The sequence below is a fragment of the Acromyrmex echinatior genome, chromosome 18, assembly GCF_024713525.1.
Source record: "Acromyrmex echinatior isolate Ae372 chromosome 18, ASM2471352v2, whole genome shotgun sequence".
In the NCBI taxonomy this organism is placed as follows: Eukaryota; Metazoa; Arthropoda; class Insecta; order Hymenoptera; family Formicidae; genus Acromyrmex; species Acromyrmex echinatior.
In genome coordinates this window covers 7,839,996-7,852,500 of record NC_141869.1, presented here as the reverse complement: position 1 = coordinate 7,852,500, position 12,505 = coordinate 7,839,996, and the positions used below count along the sequence as shown (strand labels likewise).

Genomic DNA, 12,505 nt, shown 5'->3' with positions numbered 1-12,505 from the left:
TATGGAACGCTGAGAAATCTCCGTTTATATGATGAAATATGAGCCAAATGGAACATTTTAATAAATCTTGAAGCTTTCTCACCGAGAAGTAAGCCGACAGGTTGTTAAATATATTAGGATCGGTTTAAAAATTTTCAGACAAATCTATTGCGTTTCCGCTGTTAGATGGAAGGAAAAGATATTCACTATGAAAGATTTTTATAATCATTCTTTCTGTGGGAGTAGGAAAAATATAGGAAGGGATGATACGAGCTAGATAGTAATAAAAAGTGGATTTAGTTAAAATAATTATTGAAATGTTAGCTATATAGAGTTAAATAAAATATAAAACTGTATATAAGTGTGCGTGCGTGCGTGCGTGCGCATACATTTATACATTATATACATATAAGCACATATACAGGGAGTCCGATAAGTTCGACTCAGTTTAGTCCGCTCTACCTGGGGTCCTATTCTGTACACGCTAGTTGTTAATGACGTTATATGTTGTTGTGCAGTTTTTTTTATCATACAAAATATCTACGCAATGACACATAACAACACCGATCATATCGGTAGACGTGTACAGAAAGCACCCTTACACGCAAGCACTTTGTCAAAACTTATAGAATATCCTGTATATATATATATACATATGTATATGTATACATATACATACATACATATAAAACACACACACACACACACACAATTCATTAGCTGGTGACATTGGCTCACCGTTCTTTAAACATTGACTTGTATATTTATAAATAATACATAATGAGAATAATTATAGATAATATATTATACAGAGTGCTTACACACACACACACACACACACACACACACACACACGATTTATATATATATATATATATATACATATATATTTACAGAAGATAGATACATTATAGATTATTATAAAAAGAAAAAAGAATAAATAAATTATAAATAACATGTATACGTATGTATATATAAATATATATAACAAATATATATATAAAATATATATGAAACAAATATAATATATAAAAACATTTATATATATATAAAATGTGAAATGATATTATAAAAGATTGTTGATAAAATATTGGCGTCCGCAAAGAGAGAAAACAGATTTATGTTTATCCATAAATTCTATGTGAACTATTTTCAATTAAACTTCACTGTGTTGCCCAATTACATTAAAAAGTCACTGAAATATGAAATATAACTAACTAAGTTGCTGTAGATAGATAGATCGATTCTAAAGTTTTAAGAGAGTATAACTGTAAATTAATAGCATTAATTTAATTTATGGATTAGTGTGTTCTAATGGCCTTTGTGCTATTAACGCTAACGGCAGCATAATATATATTTCATTACATATTGATTAATATATTATATAATATAATCATTATTATACAACACAATCATTATTATATAATAATATATCATCGTCATGTATTTTCTGGTCATCATATTAGATTGGCTATCATTAATTCATCGAATTAAAAAATCTTTAATTATAGTTGGCTACGAATACTATCTGGCTGATTGCCACTAGGGCGAACAATGTTACTAAATTTATCGCATAATACAGAGTCGAGCGCGTGAAAGAAAAAAAAAAGAGAGGCATTTGTCATTCGTATTGGCCATTAGTCGTTCATCGCTCGCGGACGCTTATTGTAGGACACTGACACAGTTCCACATTGTTGCTGCTACAAATATGTACGTTACCTATTAGATTTAATTTTATTTATTCGTCCTTCATATTCACGGTTATTTATCATTTTATTTATTCGCAGACAGACGCGTCGAATTGTGAAGCTATTGTCTAAGGATCGGTATCTTTATTTTATATTCTCTCGTTGTTAAAGTTGTGAAAATAGCTGTGTAGTTTTTATCCAATTGTAACACCAAGTGATTGAGATTGGACGGCAAACTCTTGACTTTCATGTATATGTCTCTGGGAAGTTATCACACGAGCAATCATTATACTTCATTTAAAGGTCTCAAATCTTCGATCCATCATTTGTCTCCAAGCTCGTTCACAATACGTTCACAATACGTACATTCGCAGTCACACAATAATCCTAGAGCCGAACGATAGATAAATTACAAGAAACAATTGCTGTACGCGTATCTTCTCGTTTCTTTGCTAGCGCGGAGTGTGAAGCACACTAATTTTGTGATATATATCGCCTGTTGGTACAAATAACACAAGTTATGACGTACATGTTTGTAGAGACGCAATATCCGAGTGAGGAAAAAGTAGGCGGAGGATGGATAGGAGGTGGTCCTTCTCTGGCGAACAACTTGTAGGTAGCATCCATATTAAACTAGCATAGGATTACAGGTTCTCTCTGATATTAAATACATTCCGTAGTAGAACAGATTGCATATAAGACTACTAGCTGTGATGGAAAAGTGAAAAGAGAATATATTATACCAACTGCTAATATATGAAAGATGACAAGAGACGAGCTACATTTGATAGAATGTAAAATTGTAAGATTTATTTGCGTATGTAAAGTGATTGCGTAAAATTCGACCGAGGTAAGAAGAGTTCGAGAAAGGAAGCAAAAGTTTTGTCAATACGCAAATTAAATTTAATATGCCCGGATTAAGAGTATTACAGGGCAATCTTGCGCGCAATGATGTGTCCGTGTTGTGTTTATCACGATGGGAAATGACAAAAAAGAGACCAAAACGAGGCCGATTCCCTTCCTGCGTAAAACGCATATAGCTCATGAAACACGAATTTCCTTTCGTATATTCCGGTAAGATTCAAATATGAGTGAAAGGAGCACAGATCACGTATTGAGGCCATAGCGCGAATCAGCCAGTCTAACATAAGTATTCTCCTTAGTGTAACGTTGGTTTAAAGTGTACCGTCTGTTATATATTTTAGTAATTACATTGATACTGTTGTTCGTAGAGTTTGCAGAGTTTTACGTCGAAAGCGTTACTTCGACAGCGGCCCGAGTGTTTCCTCACAATGTGCAATCTGTTTGATCCAGTATAGCGAGGAACATCTCAGAAATATCTCTGATTGAAGGTATTCTTAAAATGCAGATAATAACGAAGTTAAATAATTAAACTTTGCTATAGATGTATTTTTGAGGATCCAAGAAATTAACAGCGAGGAAAATGTAAAGAATTTCAATATGCATCTCTGAGGCATAATGACGTTAACGGGATTATTTTATACTCGTTTCCGGGAAGGACTGTCCTCTTCGATATATTCTCTCCCGAACGAAGATGAGTGAAGCCGTTACCGTTATCGAAGTAACATTCGGCGGAATTTTCCGATGTTGCTTAACGGCGTAAATGTATATGCGTTAGTGTAGCAATATATATGTGTACATGTATATATATATAATATATGTATATATATATATACACACACACACACACACACACACACACATATTTACACATATATATCTTCGACATATTGCGTTTAACAATAATGTTAAGGAACGCACAGTTCCACGTCTAAACTCCAAATGCATAAAATCGGTCTCCTATTAAAGGCCGATATTAAAGTGGAGATAATTTTGTCACGAATATCAGGTCGACATACCGTATAATATATATATATATATATATATATATATATATTGTATGTATATTAATAGTAGAGCGTTATATACTTATGTACATGTGTATTGGTGACAAAATTATTGTATCGCGTGTAACGATATTAATTTGCGATAGAAAAATCGTTGAGTCCTTTTCGAGCCAGCGATTGCAAGGAAAATCGCTTTCTATAGAGCGTTTTCCTTTAAATTTCTTATTCAAAGATCACGTAATTAGTAATCGTCGAGAGAAGACGTTAAAATATTTTACATTTATAAAGGAAGGATTATCAGTCACGATCGAGATAACGTTGGTAACGGAAAGGACGAAACACTTAACGCATGTCGTTGAGGATTTTCCAAGACAATTGATACGGCAATTTTGTAGCGGCTGCATCTGCACAATGTGGCAAAAGCAGTATTAGTCGGCCAGTCAATGTTACCTACGAGTTGTTTAAGCGAGAGGACGATGTGTTTACGACCGGCAATCATTGCCCATCCTTGTTAGAAGAATCTTTTATTTTTTCATACAGCGCTTTGTTTTGTACAGTTTAAGATATATTTCTCCGTTCCGCAAACGTTGTTGTAAGCGCGAGAGAGGATCGCGGCGCGATGGGTAACACGCGTGTACACGTCGCGTCGCCAGTCGATAGTTGTAACCGCAGTACACAGTTAGGCGTGTAGATTATGTGTAGCTAGTTTCTTAAATTTCTTACGGAATTATGTCATTGCAGAGCAAGTTAAACTAACAATAAATTACCGACTCTATCCAAGACAAAAAAAAAAAGAAAAAGAAAAGAGGAAAATAATTATGTATCTGTATACACACAAGTACGCTCGCACACGTGCACACGAGAATACACGGAACGAATTAAGGGAGGAAATGTTAAATTATAACTCTTATAAAGAAATATATATATATATATATATATCTCCACTACACACACACACACACACACACACACACACACACACACACACACAAAAGAAAATGTGGTGTAGCGTAGTAATCAGGGATGTAGGAATTGCATTGACTCGCCTCAATTCTAATTATGACTATTATTACGGTAACTATATTAACTGAATTTGACACTCGTCACTACGCGGAGGGTGACTTGCGTGTCACGTTACTTGGCTGTGTGTGTTAGGTTACATCGTAAAAAAAAAAAATCATGTTCCATCGTACTTTCATTGCTTCACTTCGCATTAAACTCCATTAAACCGGATGCGAGACGAGAGAAAAAGAGAGAGAGAGAGAGAGAGAGAGAGAGAGAGAGAGAGAGAGAGAGAGAGAGTATGTGAAGAAGGAAGAGAAAAATGCGAGAGATAAAATGGAGAAAAACGCAAAAAGAAATGCAAAACGATGGCATTCGGAATTGCGTTTTATGCTGAGGGTAAAAAAAAAAAGAAAGAAAGGATCTTCTGTCATCCGCACTCCACACCCTTTAGTGCCATATCGAATCCTCCCTATCCTACATTGTCCATCTCCTTTCCTTACCATCTCCCTTCCTTAGCCATTACACTTGTTAACGTTTAACCGTAGAACGTGTTGTTAAAGATGTGTATATCCTGCGCGACGCACGCAGGCCGTTTTTAATAAAAGACGGATTATATCATTCATTTCATTATTAATATACATAAATAACGTCGTTATGGAACATTATGAGATACTTTATTACACCTGCTCTTAGTTTGCGGTATATCGAAAAGTAGGAATTCTTATAGTGTCTAAGAATATCGTAGAAAAGAAAAAAAGAGATAAGAAAAAGAGTTAATACAGCAGTGATAGTAACAACTCATCCTTCATTATATACACTGACTGCTGCAAATTGAGAGAGATGTTATTTAATGAATACTTTGATTCCAATGTTGTCGCGTTACACGTTCACGTTTCATAGTTTTACATAGCCATATATCCTGTTTTAGCTTATTCTATATTCTATATTCGATCGGTATCAATAACTAAAGTCAAAAATGCAACAGCGTTTAATTGATACATATATGTGTACGGCAATTTGGCGAATTAGTTCGAAATTAACTATTACGATTGCCGCCGAAGAAAAACGCAAAGAGAAAGATTGACCGCATAAGTTTTACCTCGAGAACAAGGAAATTCAACCAAAAGCGCAATTATTTTAAAAGTTACTGGCAAAGAAAAAGTTGTATTAAAGATGTCCGTATCGGTGGATCGAGGCCTATATATCGATTGACCAATAACAGTTGAAAGAAAGAAAGAAATACAGGCATAAATTAGTAAATTGTCCGAGATATATTACAATTAATTGTTACGTTAAAAAGAATGTTGCATTTGTCTCTATAAAGAGTTTCTCTAATTGTTAGTTTACTGCCACTTTTTTTTTGCAATCGTTCGCTATAATCAAATGTTTAAATGATAGAGATAGAATATTTGCCAATAGCCAAGGAAATTAATATAAAATGTTACGTATATGTATATATATATATATATATATATACATATATATATATATATATATATATATATATATATATATATATATATTACGCTAAAAGCATGTTACACTAACAATAAGTCACTAAGATATCGCTATAGAGAACGTCTAAAAAAAAGAAAAAAATTATCACATTGATCGACAATAGCGGACGTGAAATTATTTATATAGTACGAAAGTATACATAAAGATTATCGGAGATCACAGGCATTCGAAAATCATTCGATTAAACGCGACTTGAAATATTCCTCATATCACGATATCTTCATTTTCCTAAATGTCAGCGACATTCTCATGAAGTAACACATTAAGTCCATCTTCGACTAAGAAATAAAAAAAGAGAGGATGAAATAAAGTTATATTATATATATATATATATAAATTATGTATCGAAAATGTAATGAAACGACGTTACAATGTCCGCGATAAACTGGAACGCGTTCGTTATGAGATAATTAAGAGGGTTGTACAAAATTATATGTAATGTTATTTTGTCGGAAGTGAGAATATTGATAGAACTAGATTGTTAATATGGTATATTATTTTTGGGTAAGCATAATGTAAAAAAAGGAGAAAAAAACCAAGAAAAGAAAGATTTAAGAGACTTTCGGTGTGAGATCGTTGTTGAAATAGCACATAGCAGCTCGGGGATTAAAAAATGGAGAATTGAAGAAAAACAATTAAATAATATTAAGTAGCAGGAGAGAGAAAGAGAGAGAGAGAGAGAGAGAGAGAGAGAGAGAGAGAGAGAGAGAGAGAGAGAGGGAGGGGGGAAAGAGGAGAAGGAGGAGACTATTATGTACCTTGTTGAGTATAAGTAGTCGTATATTGCTATAGATCGCAAGTGCACGTGAATGCGCGTGTGCTCTCATCCTACAATTCATTCATGCGCGCGGGCGCACACATACACACGATATACTCATACACATTGTATAATGTCAAAAGTGCATGCTTACACGCAAATAGAAAATTTTGCAGACCGACAGAAAGATAGAGAGGGAGAAAACGCACGTTTGCGTTTTACTTTTACGATGATAAATCTTTTTGTGCGTTGCAATTACAACGTGTTCGTGAATATTAGAGAGAGAGAAGTGGGAGGGAGGGAGAGAGAAAATAAATAAATGAGAGAGAGAGAGAGAGAATAGCGTTATCTTCCATAATATTATACATATATAATATATATATATATAAAATATATTATATATTATACATAAAATCGAGATATATGAAGGCGAATAATAAAAGAAATAGAAAGAGAGAGAGAGCAGCTGGCTGCGAAGGTACTATAGAGGGATTTTATTCGTCTCGCACCGATGATGAAATCATGATCCAAGTATTGTACCTTAATTACATTCCTTCGGCTATAAAATAATTTAAGGACATGTACACACAAACACATACATACGTACACGCATACACACAACAGCGCGTTTTTCTCATCATGCGTTTTGCCGTTTTAGTTCGAATTATACCGCACACGATTAGACAGAAAATTCATTGTCACTCATCACACATTTTATCCCACAATTGTGTATATTACGATAGAGACGGCTCGACTTATCTTTTTTTCCTTTTTCCTTATCGACACGACACGAAAATGAGATGGCGGTGCATTACGAGCAATGAGCAAAATTGCATATTTTTTAATATTTCGAAATGTCTCTCGTCTCTCCGCGAAGAGAGAGTGGAGAAAACGGAAGATGGGAGAGAGGAAGGATATTGCGATTCAGCTAAGAAAGAGCTAAGAATTATCGATATTTACGATAAGTTTTAAGTAGTAAAAATTAGTCATAACTCTACACACACACGGAAGGTACGGAAACACTTTAGATGAGTAACTAGAGATTCAGGAATGATAAGGTGAAAGATTGTAATTCGTCGATATCGAAGGCAAGATGAGAGAAAGTCTGTGGTATTGTTGATATTTGTTCTATTATAATTGTTAGTTATAATCTTGCAAATCTTGAAAAGTATGAAGATATACCGAAAACGTCACGGTCATTTTACCTTCGCGCAATCCTTTCTAGTCCGTTGTTACAAATGAAAAAAATTATTCGACAGTTCTCAAACGTGGACTACACGACGCGACGTTCCGATATCGTCGCGAGCGTCATGATGAGAAAAAATATGCTCGGTCTCTCAGTCTTGATTAAGAAAGATGTAATGTCAAAAGTCACGAGAGCTGACGCATTTTTTCTCTATTTATCATGAAAATAGTCGACGCGGAATCTATCACGCGGTGAAGTGTTAATATTTATTAACGGAGTTTATTTGTAACTCTTGGCACCGTTTTATTGCGGAGTATTTGTTCAACGTGAGAACTGTCATTCGGTGCAGAAAAATTCGGGCGCAAAATTGAATTTCAAAATTGGAAGAGCGACGATATCTTTCAATTGGATGATGACTCGACGATACCACGGACGGAAAAGTATTGCTCGGCAAACGAAATCGTGTGTGAGGGATTGATGAGCAAAAGAGAGCAAAAAACGAGAGAAAAGGATACGATCTTGTCAGTGAGCAGATAAAAGCGCGACATTGTCAGGGTACGCATATTCGTATGATTCAATAGAGAGAATCCTCTATTTGTTGATCAAAACTCAGAAAAAGAAAAAGGGAGCGATGATACGCGTTTTACTTTTGCACTTTCGCTCGTCGATGAAGTTGATCAATTGTTTGCTGTCCTAAGACTATTTTTGGGCACCACTATTGTTATCAATGAAGTATAATTTAGTTCACAGGCATTTTTTTTTCTTTTGAAGGGCTAATCTTAATATTATTACTTTACACTCTAACCACATTTATTTGCATCCATAAATTGTTATTCTCTTTCATCATCAATTTATTCCATTCAATGTTGAATAATTATATAAAAGAGTAAAAAGAGAGAGAGAAAAGCAAATATAATATTAACTATTTTCACTCATTGAGAAGCATCGTTACCTGTATGACAAGTGACCATAATAAGAGCATAATAAACAATCGCTCATTAAATGCATTCTGTTGTTCTTCATTTCATGACCTGGCCACCATCCATACATCCATCCATTAGTCCATTCAATGTCGCAGTATGATCATACATCATACGCGTTCATCTTTTCTTATTCACCAAAATGTCTCTGATCTCCGTTCTGCATACTCGATTTAGAAAACGAAGCGCAATTGTGATTTTGTTGAAATTCGGCGAGTCTGTTTGAGTTTCCGCGTTTGTGGAGCGAATGAATAATCGACGATTCGCGGCGGACGAGATGGTTTTCCGAATTTCGACAAAAGGAAAAAAAGGGCTGGAAGAGAGAAAAGAGAGAAAAACGTTATATTATATAATGGCAAAACGTACGATTTCGAAAGTAGTAGTGTAGAGCTTATACGTTATTATTTCGATTTTTATAAAAATTTTAATCTCCATGATTTATCGAATGTTTATGTTAGCTGATATTTTTGTTTTTTTTTTTTTTACAGAGAAACAGGAAGGCAATTGTCGACAAATAATATTTTTAAGAAAACGCGCCGTTATTATATCTAATCCATTATTAAATGCATTCCATTAGTATCAGATTTAATTTAGAAATTTTCGTTTTTTACCGCGTTTTTCCTCAATGGGAACTGTGTTGGTGCCCACCGTGTCGTTTCCCCATCCTCCACTTCCTTTATTATAAGGTCTTGTTTACCGCTGACGAGTAAAATTAAAAGTAATTATGAACTTAATAATTCCAACTTAACTAATAATTTTTGTAAAATTTTTGAAGTGTGATTGAAAAAGTCTGACAGTCATCCAGATAATTTTAATTCATAACTTTTACTATACGCAGTTATAATTGCGACATAAATAAAACAAAATTTTCTATAAAAATCGTTTGTATTTTGTACGAAGAGTTTTGAAGTATAATTAAAAGGATTCGACAGTCATTCAGAATAATTTAAATATTTTTTAATTATATAACTTATAGTGTTGAGACATATCGGATAAGTTTATTCGAATGTATAGATTTGCATAATATATTATATATTTATGCGCGTAAAAATCGCATGCGGTACAATTTCACTTTGACATTTTCCGTGTATATGACCTTCAACGATTTATGTATATACGACCTGATCTTCCCAAAAGATAAAGATAGTGGTCGACGAGATAAATCGATGATGTGGAGTTTGTGACGTTGATACTTCGATTACCGAGCTATATATTCGCGCATGAGCCTCTGTCAAAGTCGAGAATTGCACTGTAAAGCAAGAATCCTTGTTAAAGTAACTCAATAAAGGCAAATCTCTATTCCTTTCTTCCATGATAAACGTATGTTATATTATACAAATAATACTCTTTATTGTTTCTAATCGATATCCTTTGTAAATATCTAACAAAGTCATTTTCGATTCGTAGCGAAACTTGTATGGGTGACGAATTTCTTGCGGAAACTCATCTATCATTTAAATATGATGAGGCGATCAAAGTGTTGTGATAGGCATACATAGCACATACAAACACACATATGATTTTTTTATATTTAATATTTGAATAAACATTTGTATCTTGTATATAACACATGCGTACACAAATAATGTGCGTATCTTATAAAGGATAATACGCGATAATTAGCTGATACACATGTCTTTATTTTTCTCCTTTTTTTCGTCTTACATTCCCTTAAGCGTACAATCTCAAGCGTATGAGAGATGTTATTCTAACTAGTCAGTACAAAAAAGAAATGAAAGATTGTATTTTTTTTACACAACGAATTGTCTGTAAATAAAGCAGAAAAAGTATACTTTTTTGGAAATGAGATATATTAGCGGTAAAAAGCTCTGGCGAATGAATTATTATGGTCTACATGGAACGATTTTATTATCAATTTTTGATAAAGAAAGAAACGAATAATATGAATGTAAACTGAAGAAGTAACAAATAAAAAATTATTTTTGTACGGATCATAATTAACTTAGCCCTAACAATTTATTTCAAGCTCTTGTATGTACATCCATTTAACGATTATGTCGAGATCATGAGTGAAAGTTACGTCTCCTTCATGATCCGACTTTTCTGCGTTCTTTTAAGAAGAGAATTTCAAAAGAAGATAGAGATGATGCAATTCTTATTGGTAAGTTACATACATATATTTTCAGTTTCCGCTAAACCTTTTCAGTTTCTTTCTCGTGACACATTATATAATATATAGAACTCATATAATATACAATAGATCCAAGAGATTAGCAAAATTATTTTAATCCTTTGTGATCACGTCTTGAGAATTTTATGTCGATCACACAAAGAGCAACACACTTGACACACTTTTAATTGATTGCCATATTTAAAATTACTGAACATACTTTAAACATTGTAGAAACATTGTAGAAACATTGTAGAACATGGAAATGCAGTGGCTTTTTTTAAAGATTTTAATTTTATTGTAACATATTAACATTGATAAATTAACATTGTTAATTATATTAATTTTAAGTTAATTTAATTATAGCTTGAAATAAGCCATGACATTGTGTGTTAATTTTTAAGAAAATATATGAGCATTTTTTACTCCATTCATATTAAAAAAATTTGCAAGGTAAAAGTTGTTTAAAAAATGCGCTTTTTTTGAAAAAAAAATCATAACTTTTTTTAATTTGTAATATTTTTTAATAAAAATTTATGGTTATATTTTACAAATATAACACTTTTAGAAAAAAAAAATAGTGCAATAGTTCACGTTCAAAAAAATATTTATTTTGAAAAATATAAGAGATCATTTTTGAAAATAACAAAGTATACAGTTATTATATAAAAGAGTATATTTATTTAAAATTATATAAGAATATAATTTTTTTAAGAAATATAAAGCCTCAAACTTTTTTTGGAGTCCCGTGGATCCCTAATGAGCACGAAGAGTAAAATTAAATTTTTTAAGAATAGGATTCTAAAAAAATTCAAAAAACCTAGAAAAAAGATTTTTCTTTTTCCTAGGTTTAGTTATTATTTTAATTTAAAACCATATTAATTAAAATAGAAATAGAATTAATATTGATTAATAATTGTTAGTGAAATATTAAAAATTGTAAAAATTCACGTCTCCTGTGTTACTCATTCCTAGCATTCATTAGCATGATAGGTTACAGCTCATTGGGAGTCACCTCCTTGGCCTAAAATTAAAAGAACCGTTAAACGCGCTGGCTCAAGTGTCATAAAGTCCCATATATATATATATATATATATATATATATATATAAAACACGTTGACCTATGTCTAAAATCTGAATTCTTACGCAACTGCATTTAACTTGTGGCACGTGTCTAAAACCGTTAACCACAAGAAAGATTTCAGTTATGACCTTCTGTAGATATCCTCCTTGTACTTTCCTTCGAAGTAAAGAATCCTGGAGCTTGACCGTAATAATATAAAACAATTGTTTTTTATATAAATTATAATAGAATTTTTAAAATCCATTTCCATTTCTTTTAAAAACATTTACATCTGTCAAAGGCATTTTTTGATTGTGTAAAATTTATGT

At 32.7% G+C, this 12,505-nt stretch overlaps 1 protein-coding gene across 3 annotated transcripts in view; it reads left to right on the top strand.

Annotated features, from left to right (window-relative positions):
• pasilla (RNA-binding protein Nova-1-like protein passilla) overlaps positions 1-10,939 on the top strand; it is a 26,840-nt gene extending 15,901 nt beyond the window's left edge. For 2 of the 3 annotated variants that reach the window (XM_011053852.2, XM_087415798.1), the window contains exon 5: positions 1-10,939. This exon is cut by the window's left edge and continues 4,465 nt beyond it. Coding sequence is in view for 1 of the 3 variants with exons in the window: in XM_011053854.2 (XP_011052156.1) it covers positions 9,470-9,499 (30 nt within the window). In the remaining 2 variants the exon portion in view is untranslated. The other variant, XM_011053854.2, reaches the window with a different exon arrangement.
• Positions 10,940-12,505: the final 1,566 nt, after the last annotated feature.